Source organism: Culex pipiens, chromosome 3 (assembly GCF_016801865.2).
Source record: "Culex pipiens pallens isolate TS chromosome 3, TS_CPP_V2, whole genome shotgun sequence".
Taxonomy (NCBI): Eukaryota; Metazoa; Arthropoda; class Insecta; order Diptera; family Culicidae; genus Culex; species Culex pipiens.
Genome location: NC_068939.1, coordinates 141272144 through 141288027, shown reverse-complemented (window position 1 = coordinate 141288027; position 15884 = coordinate 141272144). Strand labels below are relative to the sequence as shown.

The 15884-nt window shown below is 37.0% G+C and overlaps 1 protein-coding gene across 1 annotated transcript in view; it reads left to right on the top strand.

Annotated features, from left to right (window-relative positions):
• The first annotated feature begins 10703 nt into the window (after positions 1 to 10703).
• The window catches only part of LOC120417531 (organic cation transporter protein), a 50655-nt gene continuing 45474 nt past the window's right edge, over positions 10704 to 15884 (top strand). The window contains exon 1 of the mRNA XM_039579613.2: positions 10704 to 11614. Within this exon, the coding sequence (XP_039435547.1) occupies positions 11225 to 11614 (390 nt within the window). The 5' untranslated portion in view covers positions 10704 to 11224. The remainder of the gene's footprint in view (positions 11615 to 15884) is intronic.

The window sequence follows — 15884 nt, the reverse complement described above, 5'->3', positions numbered from 1 at the left end:
GGGAATTTGGACCGGACATTCTAATCGAAAATTTCAACAATCATCTTGCAAAGTTCTTTGTCATACTGGTCATGTGTAACATAACCACCTGCACCTTTTTTATTCGTGACATTCTCCGCCAACTCACATAGCAATTGCCGACCTCTCTTCGATTTGCGTGAAATTTTGCACAATGCCAGTTCACTTTAATGGGTAATTTTGATCCCTAATCACAAATCTGAAGTCTTTTTTTCGATATCTCGCGAAGAGGAGGGGCGGTACGACTCCTTTCATTTTTGAACATTCGAAAAATACGTATTTTTCAGTAATTTGCAGCCTGAAATGGTGATGATATCGAAATCGCGTGGGACTTATATTTATTTTGATGGCGTTCTTGAAAGAATACAAAAAAATGTAACCTCTGCCATTTTTAATTACTCAATAGTAAACAAATGTGGGACATGTTATTTCTTATGGGAAATTGAATCAAACAAAACAATGGGCCAGTTGAATGGCCAATGTTGAAGTGTAAACAAAGAGTCTATCCTGCTCACGTCAGTATTCGAATCGGCCATAACCCATATGGGTCATTTGCAATTTGCATTTGCAGCACATTTTAAATAGAAAAAAATGTTCCTGATGAAAAAATAACCCTTCTGGCGGCAAAGTTAACATAAAAGTCCGTAAGAAACCACCATTTTAGGCTGTAAATTAATGTTAAAAACGTCTTTTTCGCAAACTTTAACCCTCTACTGCAATTTTTTTTATTTTTCCCGTGTTCAGGAGTTCATTTTGAGCAACTTTTGTTCTACGAAAAACTTTATTCCACTTGTTTTATGTATTCCTTGTTTTACGTTTTGCTATTTTAATTTGCATTTATCTTGTTTAGTTTATCTTTGCTATTGGTAGTATTTGGCCTATTCTACCACCACCTATCATTAAATTTTGCCTTTCTTTTTTTCTTTTTATTTAAAGTCGCTTTTACAATTTTTTGCTTGTTTTTGCCTTTCTTACTAAAGAAATGTATAGGTTTTACTTTAAGCCTGGACGTCATTTCCAGCTTCTTAAATATGTCGATTCAGCATGAATTTTAATCCGAAAAATCGCTAAAAAATCACACTGCATCGATTTTCGACGCTCTATCGATTCACCTTGACAGAACTCGTCTATCTCGAACACTCGAATTTAGAGAAAATAAACTTCGTGGAGGTCGAGTGATGTTCGTATGTGGTAAAATTTTGCTAAATTTTGTGTCGCGCCGTTCTCAGCTCCCATAAATCCGATTTCGATTCTTCTAAATGCAGATGAAAACTAGTGTGCTGAACCTGGGCGAGTTGCCGCGCAAATTTCGAATTATCCATCTGTTTTCGGATGCAGCCAGACTTTTCAACAAAATACACAGTTTTCAAATGAAAATATGGTAAATTTTTTTCATTTTCATATTTTTTATTTATCTCAAATATTGCATTTTTCGAGATCTACAACCTCCCAAATTTTCATCCAGATTCATAATATGGTTCTGGAGTTAGAGCCGTTTGATTAACCTACCATAAGGAAAAAAATCCCTAAAAAAGGTAAAAGCCCCCCTGGTGACATTCGCCAACATTTTTCATTTCTGATTTTATCCGAAATTTCTTACTACATTCATAGTACACGGAGAAAAAAGAGTTCCCAAAATCGTGAACAAGCGTTCATGAAAATGGGAACCTCGAACAAAGTGTTCAAATCCCATGGTACGATTTTGAAAAACGTACCATGAAATTTGAACACTTTGTTCGAGGTTCCCATTTTCATGAACGCTAGTTCACGATTTTTGGAACTCTTTTTTCTCCGTGTACAGACCATGAGTGAGCATCTGAAACAAATTAGACATCTATCGGCAATCCCGATCAATTTTTAGAACGATTTACTTTTTGCCTTTCTTACTAAAGAAAGGTATAGGTTTTACTTTAAGCCTGGACGTCATTTCCAGCTTCGTAAATATGTCGACTCAGCATGAATTTTAATCCGAAAAATCGCTAAAAAATCACACTGCATCGATTTTCGACGCTTCGACGCTTCGACGCTTCGTCGCCAAGTTGTCAAGTTGAGCTTCGAATACTGGCGCGAGAATGCTTCGGCTCGACTTATACTCGTTCGTAGTAGCTTGTCTACCGATGTTTCCTTCAACATGTAAGATATCGTAGCTTTTCGGTTTCTTTGCTCTGTCCGTTTTTGCATAACTGTCCAATGTTTATGCAAAAACTTTTTTGACATAGGACATTCATCCGGGTACAAACAATTTGTTTCCCGTGTGCTCCTAAAATCGCCTTTAAGTAGGCTTCATTTTGTCGTGATTTCGTTAGTTTATTTAACAGAGTTCATTGGATTCCAATAGGAGCTTTCGAAGCTTCTAAGCTTTATATCGTTTTCAAAGTTTTCAAAGTTCGCGACGCCAATGGCTATCTACCTAAGGTATTGCGATTGAGTGTGTAGTGGTGCGGTTGTAAAAATATCTACCTCTGACTCTCTCACTTTCGTAGACGCTGAATGGCAAGCTTCCCACTGTGCGGTTGACTCGGTTTTGCTTTGCGCCTGCTTTGTTCGGTTTTTGGGCTCGTACCAAAACTAGAAAACCAAAACCGCGGTGTGTGTCGTCACTTGCGCATTGGAAGCTAGCGATGCTAGCGTTTGTCATAAACGCTTGTTTGATTAAGAATTTGTACGATTAAAAATATCCTATTGGTGAAAATTGCGTTTCCAATTTCTTTTAGAAAACACATCATTAATAATACCTTGCTTTAAGATTTTTTGTATCAAGTTGATGTTGTGAATTGAAAGAAGTTATATTCTTTAGTAAGAAAGGCTCTATCTCACCCCTGGTGGGATTAAATCGGGTTTTTTTTTTCATATTTTCTGCTCTAGAAAGGCACTGTTATCATTTTAATTGTGAAATAAATGCGTAGAAGCATAGTCTGGAACATTACAAAAATTACTGCATACTTCTTTTTACATAAAATAAAGTAAATGTTAGTACCAAAGTTGACCCCTAAAAAAATGACTTTTTTTTCTCTGCCACGAGATAGCGAAAAATGGACCTCGTGATTAAGAAAAAAATCCCCAAAGGACAAAGTTTCACGTATATCGAAGAGGGGTCGAGACAACTACTCTTGAAATAATTGTCACAATGTCCTTATACACTGTTGGATAGGTAATGGAAAGAAAATTAAAATGAGTCTGGGTGACTTTGTCTCAAGTTACTTGAGGCCGTAGCTAATTTAATGGAAATTGATAGAAGTCTATCAACTGAAAACAACTTGAAATGCATTTTCCTGCGTTTTAAGTAATATTCACCATGTCTGGGATCGACAAAAAAAAGTCATCCCAAAGGATGACACCCACAAATTCGGAACACTTTTGTGATAATTTCTCAATAGCATGCCAAATGTAGCTTTTCTGTCGACCCTTCTATCTTCGTACCTTCATTCTCTTGCTCTTTCACTAGTAAAAGTAGTTCGTTTTGAACAAAAAACTTCATTTTAAGACTATTTTATCCTGAGCAGCAAAACACTGCCTCCAAAATGCCTGTTCTAAATTGCGGGATGTTATTGTGCCTCCCACAATTATGGAACACCTGAATTTTACAGATATTTTCACAAAAAAAGTGATCAGACCATTCATAAAACATTATTAAGCTTGAGCATCATTGGTTACAGCGTGTGAAGTCATTATTTTGTAGAAAATATGTACTCCTGGAGAGAATCACATTATGTTTACATCCGTAAGAAAAATGTGTTCCAAATTTGTGGAATTCAAGGGTCAATGTCTTTCTTTGAAAACAATACATCAATCGAAAGATCCCCAAAAAGCTTTCACAGGAAGCTAAATGCTAATGTTTATGTACAATTATCGATTTACTATGATTTTTTTATCATTGGCCGATTTTTAAACTGTTCCGAATATAAGGGATGACTGTACTTAGATATTTTGAAAACTAATGATTGCAATACAACGGGTTAAAAAAAAGTTTTTTAGAAAATCGTCAAAAAAGAGGGCGGTGCCAAAAATAGAGGGATGGTCTAAACAGCTCCCAACTTGTGATTTCTGATAACTATCGATAGATGAACGTTCCCTCCAAGTTTGGTCCAAATTGGTGAAGGTCGAGTCCAAAAGTGTACTCAGTTGACCTGGAATGACCCTTATATAATTTTAACTACACGTCCATACAAATTTACACAAATTATTCACAATACAAAGCTCAAATCTCCTCATTCCCCAAGTGTCCTTGTTGAGCTTAGTGTCCAGTTGACCTTATCGGTCGAGGAGCTGTCCAGCGACATCGTCATTCCATTCATAAAGCAACGCGCCCTCCCCTTGCGACGAGCCTAGACAAGTTCTCACGCGGGTACCGACCGCTAATTATCTACTAGCTTGGGGTAGGTAGGTATGCCCAGAATAAGGAGTCTCCTCTAACGGATCTTTGCGTATACTCTCCGCTGGGTAGTCTCAGATAGTACTAAGTACATACACTTTACGCTATGCGAGGGGTGCCAGTTCGCCGGGGGGAGGTCAAACCGTTTGCCAGCTGTCGCGGCGCCTCGTCAGGTTGTCTTCCTTGTCAATTATAACTCAACAGTAAGGTAAATAAATCCTGTGTGTGATTTACGACTGCGTTTGCGGGATTGAGGTGTAGCTACTGCTAAATCTACAAAAGATCAGGAAGCACTTTCTTTCTAATCATCACCTGTCACCAGCTCTACGGGCCTTACACCAGCAGTTACGTGACTCGACGAATTGCTTGCCTCACAGGCTGCAATTTGGTAATTTCTCCGGAAGGCGCACAACCGATCGTCAATACAGTGCAGAAGCTGTCAACGCCATGCCGTAACCCTCCATTGATCGGTCGCCCAGAGATGTATGCTGATAAAATCACGTAACGGCCACGATAATCACGTGTGTGGATTAACCTTCTTTGGCATCTGAAGGTACATTCCCTCGCGCGCGCATCAGTCCTGCCTGCTTCCTCATGAGGTGTTGAATTCACGCCGGAACAATTAATCGTGCACACTTATGGCTCAGAACACCTGTTTAAAGACAACTTTATTCGATACCTTTGCGGTGGCTGCCCACGGATTAAAGTCTTCCATTACAGCGCAGATAACGAGCACAAAAAGTACCGCTTTGTGTGGTTGAATCGTGATCGGACAGGGTAATATTGATCGCACTTATTAGATCGCATCGACCAAATGTGATTAGATACTTCTAAGAAATTGAAAGTGCTTAACCACAGGATGTGAATCCGTAAGTGGCTGACATCAGTACTGAAAAGTTAAAAATTTATTCATTGCACTGCCGGATTCGCAGAGTTTATTTTGCATACCGGAATTTATCGTTGACTTGTGGTTTCCGCTTTGTTAGAAATATTGCAAAGTCCCTCGCTAATCGCCTTTCTAGTTGTAATTTGCTTAGCTATTTGACAGATATTTCCGGAGAGCTTTTGCATGGAAATCCCATGTGCCAATTTAATGTATGGAAAGTTAAAAATTCAGTTGAGTTGTGGCAAAACTGTAATTATTCCAATTGTTAAAGAATGGTAAAAAGAAAATTTTAGAACTACGATTTGACTTCTATAACAATGTGGAATTGGTTATACTGAATGTTAATATATGAGCAATTTTCCATATTCAATAGAACGCCATTTTGTAATGTTAGTGTTGATTAAATAAATTTCAAAAAACTGTTTTCTTAATCACGAATTCATATTTTTACATTCATTTTTACATTGCTGGGATATAGACATTAGAAAATGGAGGGTTTTTTGGGTGAGAATTAAAAAAACAATAATTGTATTTTCCTGTTTCTTTATCTTTTATCCGCTGTATGTCAGCAACCAGTAGTCCAATCTTCAATGTTTCTTATTTTTAGCAGTGGACAATCATGGACACTATTTTAAAAAGTAAAAAAAAACTGGAATTCATCGGATAAAATTTAACTTTGAATGGCTACATTTTGAAAACGGTGCACTTAATCAAAAAAAAATTTAAAGTACGTTTCGATTGCAAATTTCATTTTGCATAAAATAAAGTTTTAAGTACGAGAATTCAATTTTGTACAAAAATCACTGTTTAAAAAAATCATAACTCGTCGGCAAAATTTTGGTCAATACTTCTGAATAGCTTAAAAGACGAGACATTTAAAAAATATTAAAAATTAAAGATTTTGGGAAAATGATTTTTTATTGAACAAAAGTTAATAAAAAAAAAACTTCCGTGTTCCTATTTTTTCTGAATAGTTTTCTTCAAATACCAACAATAACATCAATCAAAACATATCTTGAAAAGTTACAGATTTTCGAATATTTACGTAACATTTTGTACACAGGAAAAAATAATGTAAATTTGGAAGCTGTAATTTTTGAAGGTTGAATATTACCTCTTTTATGATGTAATTTTACCTCAATTTAGACTGAAAAAGTGACATTACACCAGAAAAGTGGTAAAATTACACATTTCCAGAGGTAAAATTACACCTTTTTTCTGACATAAAAGATGTACCCCTTCCCAGAACTGCCAAAATTGTATGGAGATTTCTATGGGTGAATCAATGACACAAAATGGCTTCTTTGTTGATAGGGGAGGCCCTCACTAAGTTTGAGCCAAATAAAAAAAATACAAAAATGTTTGAAATCGGCCGATTTCATAGAGAATTGTTCATATGGGCTTTTGTACACAACAAAAAAAAAAACAAAATTCAATGCATTTTATGGAAATCAACGAATTGTTTAAAACCGTGCAGGAATATATTATTAGCTTAAAACCTTCGGGAAGTCGCGTGTTTTCGCCTTTCTTACAAGTGTAATTACAAAATGTGTACAAAATACACGTACGCGACTGCTGGTGGGTTGAAACAAATAGTTCAAAAAGTGTTTTGATCTTTTTATGGATATTACATCTAGGTATGTTGGTCAAATTCATTTGTTACCTTTTAAGCCGCTTAAAGTTATGTCCATGCTAATTCGTGATATAAAATATTTCCACCTTACTAAAAACATTGAATTAATTTAAATTCGTGGAAAAAATCCATTGAAAATTTATCCACAACCACTTCACAGATTCAAATAATAATGTTAGACGCTGCCGGTACGTACCGCTGCTACCTTGACGACGACGACTTCTGGGCCGAATCCGTTCGGCCGGCGAGCGCTCGCGTTCTGGTGGACACCGGTTCTCCGAACAGTGTCGACGGTGGTGGTGGTGGTGTAGAGCACGACTGGAATCTCAGGCCTTCCCTCTTTGACGCAATCGGGCGACCTGGGACCTGCCCAATCCGGCCAACCCGAGAGGGGAAAACGCTCCTTGGGAATTAGGGTCTTCCGGTCCGAGCGTGCTCCTTAGTGTTGATGGCCACCCTGACCAGAGTGAAAACGATTATCTTTGACGGGTTAGGCTTGGCAACTGGCTCCTCCGCTCTTACTGCTGCTAGGTCGAGAGTGTGCGATCGGGGTGTCGGACCAGGCAACACGAAAGGTCTTGTGGACGGGGAGTAGTGAGTGGACCAGCCGACGAATTTGAACTCTAGCCGCTGGTAATCGTTCATCTGCAGAGCCGTACTGCAGGTTTTTAGACGTATCTGAACGACGTAGGGTGCTTCGCGCACAATTCTCCACCTTCGCACTTACTACTAATTGTAAGCTCTACTTTCAACTTGTTGATCGCACACTTGCCTGGTTAGGAATAGACCGATGGCGGTATTCCAAGGTTCCTTTAAGCCTCCGATGTCAGTGACACGGCATGACATCACAGAGGGAGGTCACACCACCCTCTAGAGTCGTTCCATTTTCCACCAACCGGAGATGGATTCGGTAGTTTGTTATTCTTATTGATATTGGTCCCACCTTGTTGTTGTGTTGTATCAGTGTGTTAACAAATTGTGTTTTTCAATCGTTTTGTACCAAATCCCTACTAGCTGGTTTATAAAAAAACGAAGTTGACTTTATAGCTGTTGGCCACCATTGCTAGTACCAACCACTACACTGAAAAAAAAATAAAAGTACCAAATTCCTAAATTCTTGGAATTTTGGCTCCTTGCCTTATTAAGTAATCCAAAAAACCCGATTACTAAATAAGGAAAAGAGGCAAAATTCCTAGAATAAAGGAATTTGGTACTATTATTTTATTTCAGTGTAGTGTCTTCCTTTTATCTACAAGGACTTCGCCGCCCTGGGCTCCTAAGTGTATGAAAGTATGGCACGGAGCGACGGCACTGAATACCCATATTTACACAAAGAATTTTAGAGCGCCCGCCGCGGGATTCGAACCGGCGACCTCTGGATTGTGAGTCCAGTGCGCGGTCCGATTGATCCACACGGACGGTTTATAAATATTTGTTAATTCCCTTTTTCCCTATTAACCATAACCTCAAAGATGGTGAACGTTCGTATGTATTTATTTATAAGTAAAGAAAACCTGTATCAACGGTTACAGTTGTCAAAACTGTGTCATTTGCCAAATTTGTACATCAACATTCAAGAAGGAAAATACTTGTTTTCCTTTTTCGACAAGACTACTCGTCAAAAATCGCAAATGAAAAGATTACCCACATCACCTTTTCCTTAAGCTGTTAAGATGATTGGTTCTTAAAAAAATACAAGAATGTAAAGAAATCTTCACCCAAAGAAATTGTTTCTCAAGAAAAAAAAACTCAACCCATAAAAACGTGATAAACTCTCACACGAACGATTGTTTTCTTCGGTTCCATTCAAACAACCTTCTAGAACTATTAAGCTCGTTAATCATCAAAGTAAATAAAATGTTTTGCACGTGGCCAAGACAATGCACGTGATGGCACCAAGAAAAACCAATCTTACCAAATTATCACATAATCGCATTTAAACTGTGCAACGTACAATTGTAGTTATAATTTGATGAATTTGTCTATAGAAAATGATAGAGGTACACTCTTATTTCGTTCGATCAGTAGAAATGTTAAAAAATCAAACTGATTGTAACGAAAATTCTGTTCAAACTGTACACAATATACTTTAATCTATAAATATTTTTTTTTCATACATGTTTAATTTAGTGTGTAGATAAAAAAAGAGAAGATCACTGCACCTCCACGTGCAGTGGAACCAATCGCTCTTTTTGTTTGCCACTCAAATATGACTGGAAACGTGTCTAAAAGTTTAAGGCGGTAACAGAGTTTGATGTTGCAAAAAGAAATATCGAGGATCATTTTTATTTTAGAAAAAAAGAAAATGATTTCTTGCTGATGAAATACATTAAAAGGTGAAATAAGTTTATGTTAATTTTACGAAATCATTTTGCAGAAAAAGTAGGTTGAAAAATATTCAACTTTCAAGTATTAAACTAACGATCCGATTAACTCTTTTAATCAAACTCATTTAACTCCATCCATTCGTGTTGGGATCTCACGTCTCGTTATAAGCCGATCATACTAGGTTCCGATTGAAATTGAGAGTGTTGCACGAAGTCTACCCGATCATCGGCCGTTTTTTTTTGTACAATGATCGTGGTTTGTTCTGTCTGTCGGAAGAGCTCTGTTCTGCTCGACCCAAAGCAGTGTTATACCCACGAAGGATGCCAAACGCTCCGCCGATTGTTTTGCTAGGGGAGAGATGCTCACAGTAAGCATTGAAGTATACTTATAAGCTCTTATAAGCATCAAGAGTTTTTTATTGTGTTTCATATGTTTATAGGACCTATAAAAAAGAATAGGCTTGTATTTGATCCTTTCGTTAGCATTCCTTAATTTTCCTAATTTCAAAATTAAAAATACAAAAAAGTACAACAATTTTGATACCCCAAAGAAATTTGCGTGGGAATTTTGAAATTTGATAAATGGTAATCAAGTTAGCCAAAGAAGGAAACATATACAAATCTATAGTTTTTATTAAAGTGAAAATTGAAATGCTGAAACAAAAGCCTCAAAACACACTTATACGTGAAACAGACTTTGAAATTAAGATTGCTAGCTTACACCTCCTATTTTGACGTAGGCAAATGAGCGACACAAATTACTTGATTGTTTTCCATACCACCGTTTTTCTATTTAGTGATCTTAGGGTGATGCGAATAAATGTGAGAAGGATATTGTAATCAATGAAACAATGTTTTTGTTTCGAAAAAAATATACGTTTCTAGAGATTTTTTTTGAATAGGTCCTATACACATATCTGGAGTTTTTTTTAAAGATCCAAATTTCCAGTTCTTGCTTTTTGGGTGTTTTTGAAACCGCCTTTCAGGGGTATTAAAAAACACCCAACAAGGAAAAACGGAAAATTTGGTTTATTAGACCTTTTCAAAAAACTCCAGATATGAAACACAATAGCTAATGTTTGTATGTACAAATTTGTTACCAAATGAATTTCTGATGAAACACTTTCTTCTGAAGAAATAGAAATCTGATTAATTCCTTTATAATAAATTCAAATTTGCATTCGCAAAAACGGCTTTTGTGATTAAGTGGGCCGTTTTCAAACCTTAAAAGGTCTTTGAAAAAACCACCCTAGCCACCGCAGCCTGTCGTAGCTTTGTACACCCATTGCGTTGCCTATAGTCTCGTTGATCGTCTCGTCGTTCGTCCGTCGGCGGCGCTCGCTCGTTTCTCTGCTGCTGCTGCTGCTGTTGTGTGTCGCACATGTTTGTTTGTTTGGGTCTGGCCAGCAATAGCTGCTATTACTTCGTGGTATATTAACGCTCGCTATCAGACGACCAGAACTCAGTGTCTGCGAACGCTTCCTTCCATGTGCAACGCTAAGCTCGCGGTTTCCCGATCGTCAAACAAACAAGTAACATCCTCGCGAATTCTTCTGAATGATTTTTTGAAAAGATTTTTTTTTTGGGTAGAATTGAGAGTGTCAATACTCAACTCCAAGATCTGTACGACAATTAGCCCAAGGTAGTGGCGGTGATAAGTGATAAGCACTGGTTGAACGCCGTGTGTGAAGCAGTTAATTTTTATGTTCTGTTCAGCTTTTTAGCTCAGTAGTGTCTAATTGCACAGCAGTTTGTGCGAATGATCGAAGTCGTCAACTCGTGGGAGGTTGGATCAAAAAGAGTCCTTACCGGATCATTGAGTGGCCTTCTACTAACAAGAGTGTCAGGGGGCACCTGCAGCAAATCAAAGTGTTGTTACAAAGTGTCGTTGATTACCGACCCAACTGACATCCGGAGTGCTATTTTACCCAGTTGGTGTTCATGAACACCTCGTAGGATATTCGCGATTTGTAGTTCCAACTACTTGAATGAAACGGCACTACTTCGTCCAACAGATGAATAACCAACAGCAGCAGCAGCGAGGAACTCTGGACGGTGGCGTTTACGCCATTACGCCGGTGGACCAGAGTTCCAAAGGGTTCGACGCCACGGATGGTCCACCGGACTATGGGATCGTAAACATTTATCAAAAGTCAAGCCGTGATTTGAAGGGCCTTGGAGGTGGCAAAAGCATCTACCTTGACAGTGGTGACGATAAGAGTGATAGTGACAGTAATGTGACTGCCGGCGGGGATGGCGATAGTGATATTATTTCCGAGTACATCGGCCACTACGGGTTGTGGCAGTTCTGTTGGACGTTTCTGCTGTGTCTGTTCCAAATACCGACCACGTTCCACATCTTTTGTCTGGTGTTCCAGGTAGGTGTTGGGAAGAGTGTTGAGTGATGTTGTGGAATTGTAGAAATTGTTTTGAACATTTACTACTTTAATTTTCAGAACAGCATTTTACTCCATCGTGAAATCGAGTGATAAATAGCTCAATAGGAAGTGAGCAAGCAAGTTTCTATCAACAGTTCTACAAAATAAGTTGTTTAAATTACGAAAATCAGCAAATTGGATGGAGTTTAGAGCGGATGCTTAACCTGTCAAACAAACGAAAATTTCCCAACATTACATTTTTTTTGATAAAATGTATCGTTTTCAAGCTAGAGCTATTTTTAGGTACAGTAAACCGGGGTGACATTAATAGGATTTCAATTTATTTTTCAAATCTTTTCTAACTGGTATGGTGTGTTTCAACATTTTTTAAAACATGTTTTCCACACAAAGCCCATGCAAAATAAATCAATGGTGTTTAAAAAAAATAGTTGCGTTGGAGATTCTTATTTTGAACTAAGGGGTGACCTTGAAAGTTACAGTTTTTGTTGTCAAAATCAGTTCTGGTTTTCAAATTTAATTTTGCGTAAAATGTACTGTTGCTAGTACAGTTTTATGAAAAAAAAATCAATGTGTACATTAAGCTTAAATTCTGGACTTTTTTTTTTTGAAAAGGTCCAATAAACCAAATTTCTAGTTTTTGCTTTTTGGGTGTTTTTGAAACCGCCTTGAGTCAGGGGTGTTAAAAAAACACCCAAAAAGCAAAATCTGAAAATTTGGTTTATTGGACCTTTAAAAAAAAACTCCAGAAATGTATTTTTTTAATAATGTTTCAAAAACATATGATTTTTATCATCTAAAAAAATATGTTACCTAGAATCCGAATATGCATTCTGTTTTCCGATTCAAAATCATTTCCATGGAAAATATATTGACACGTGAGGAATATTAAAATAATACTATTCATCATCATCACCATCATTCTATGATTTTTTTTTCCTACAAGTACTTTTAACACTTATCTACAACGGTAAGTATGATTCCATACCATTCCATACGTATTTAGTTTGTACTCTTCATTTCGCAGAAAAATCTCAAATCAATCAAAGTCATCCCGTTATACGGTATAGGGTAATTCTCTACCAACTCGCACGAAATCGGGAAAAGTTGCCCCGACCCCTCTTCGATTTGCGTGAAACTTCGTCCAAAGGGGTAACTTTTGTCCTTGATCACGAATCCGAGGTCGGTTTTTTGATATCTCGTGACGGAGGGGCGGTACGACCCCTTCCATTTTTGAGCATGCGAAAAAAGAGGTGTTTTTCAATCATTTGCAGCCTGCAATGGTGATGAGATAGAAATTTGGTGTCAAAGGGACTTTTATGTAAAATTAGACGCCCGATTTGATGGCGTACTCAGAATTGCGAGAAAACGTTTTTTACATTGAAAAGAACACTACAAAATTGTTAAAAGCTCTGCCATTTTCAATTACTTGAATGTAATTTTTTTTGAGACATGTTATTTTATGGGAAATTTAATGTTCTTTTCAAATCTACATTGACCCGTAAGGGTCATTTTTTCATTTAAAACAAAAAAAAATCATTTTAAAATTTCGTGTTTTTTCTAACTTTGCAGGGTTATTTTTTAGAGTGTAATAATATTCAACAAAGTTGCAGTTCCGGGTCAATGTAGATTCGGAAAGAACATTAAATTTCCCATAAAATGACATGTTCCAAAAAATTGTACAGTCAAGTAATGGAAAATGGCAGAGTTTTCAAAACTTTTTTAGTGTTTTTCTCGATGAAATATACGTTTTTTTTTTGAATTCTGAGTACGCCATCAAATCGGACGTCTAATTTTACATAAAAGTCCTTTTGACACCAAATTTCTATCTCATCACCGTTGCAGGCTGCAAATTATTGAAAACACCTCTTTTTTCGCATGCTCAAAAATGAAGGGGCGTACCGCCCCTCCGTCACGTGATATCAAAAAACGGACCTCGGATTCGTGATCAGGGACAAAAGTTACCCCTAAGGACAAAGTTTCACGCAAATCAAAGGGGGGTCAGGGCAACTGCTGTGTGAGTTGGCGGAGAATTACCTTGTACATTTTTTTGATTTTTTTAGGTTCTTTGAGTTTAAAAATAATTCTTTACAGAAAATCACCTCTGGAAAAAATATTTTTAAAGAGTTAAATATTTTTCTGCTATTGAGTTTTCTAATTTATACCTAATAAGCCTGTTTTTTAACTGACGATATCTCGGAAATTATTGTTTTTATTTTCAATGTAAAAATTTAATCTTTTGTGAAATTTTTAGATTTTTTCAGTATAAATAATCTCAACTTTTTTAAATCTGGCTTATCTATTGAAAAGATCTTATAAATAGATAATTTGTCTTATTTCATATCTTAGATCAAATCATAAAATTTTTGAAATATTTTTTTTTTTTTGAAAACAATAGAAAATATCCAAATGTTTCAATTTTTAACATTGAAAATCGGACGAATTGTTTTCGAGATATCGTCACTTGAAAATTACAGGCTAATTAAGTGACACTTAGAGAAATTATTTTTCAACGATTCGAATTCTTTATGAGGCTGTATCTCAGAAATTTATTGTAAAATTTTCTAAGTTCCGGAAAAAATAATAGAATTTTTAAAAAATCTTTTTATCAGATTGCTCTTTTTTCAACAATTATTTTTTACAAAAAAAAGTTTTAGCTTGTAAACGGTACATTTAAAAAAAAGTAAAGTATTTTTCGATTGCCAATTCGATTTTACTTTATTTTTTTTTGTAATTTTATGTTCAGATTTTCGATATTTAAAACATTACTCAAAAATATGATTTTGCACCTTCCTAAAATTCAGAGTTCGGAAACTCACTCACAAGTTACTCAACCATGAGGAAAAACTAAGTTACCTGCGAGTAAATTACTCATCACTCTCGGTGAGTGTGAGGGCCTTCCTCATTTACTCACAAAGAGGGCTTTGAGCGCTCATGAGGGCTATTTTAGAATACAAATTTCGAGATGTCAAACTCTACATCGGTAATTTTCTTGCTCACTCAACAGCGAAAAAGTAGTCCTGATGGTAGAGGCACAGTGCTATCAATTAGAAGTTTTTTTTTTTATCACAGTGGTTCAAATCCTGATTTTAATCTGTTTTTTTTTCAGCCGTTTGTTGTCAGCTTCCAGCTGTCCTACCGACGGATTGGTCGAAGGTTGTTTAGACGGAGAATGCCTCTGCGGGTGAATTTTAACAGCTCTACCAGCAGTGGATGGCCGTGTTGCTGAGGTAAGTGGCCACTCCCGCTCGTCGACATTTGTACAAATGTGTTTTGGTTAAGAATCGGGACATGCCAGAGAAGTTGCAGTAGCCACCGGTGGGTTTGGCTTGGAGGTTCACTGAAAACTAAAAAAAGGCCGATCCAGTGCTTTGGACAGCTTAAGGCTAGGGCCACCGGCGGCCGCTGAGGCTCCATTGGCGTATCCTGGTTCTGTCAGCGATCGAGAGTGGCCACAGTTGCACAGCTGTCGAAGGGAGTGACCATTACCCACAGCAACACGGCCATCTTCTTTTGGTATGGCTGCCAACATCCACCCGCAGAAGCTGCCCTCGTCTGTGGCCTCCGATTTATCCTGCGGTAGGTCAATCCGCAACGGATTCGACCGGTCACCAATCTTAAAATTATGAAAATAATTGCCCATTCACTGGACTTTGACAATCCAAGGTTTCTTTTGAAACAATGAAAAAAAAAAAATACGAGACAGACACAACCTTCGGATTAATAGACATTGACGCTACCTCGAATGTACAACCGATTGATAAAGTCACTTGATTTTGGATTGATGTAGTCATTGATTTTGTAAATAACAAATTGTTGGAAACGGCCTACTCACACCCTCATTTTACTCAAATATGAGTAAATTTACTCAGCCCTCACACTCACGGTGAGTATCGAGAGTGTTTACTGTGAGGAAGCCTACTCAATTTGTGAGTGTGAGTGGTTTTTTTTTTTTTTTTAGTAAAATTATAACCAATAAATATAATAAATAAGATATGATAATTGAAACAATCGAAGAAAAATTGTTTCAAAATGCGTTTTATACCATCCAGTTGTTTTGCAAGGATGAATTTTCAAAATATCCAAGCATTGACAAAACAAACTTTTGCGGTACTGCAAATAGGTATTTCACAAAAAAACAATATAGTTTCGAGTTTCGAGCCATTTTTTGCTTATTCCATCGAAAACATTGAAATTTTTCGAAAATCTCGCGATCTATCAAGAAGCCCCTCACTAAAATTGGATTGCGAGT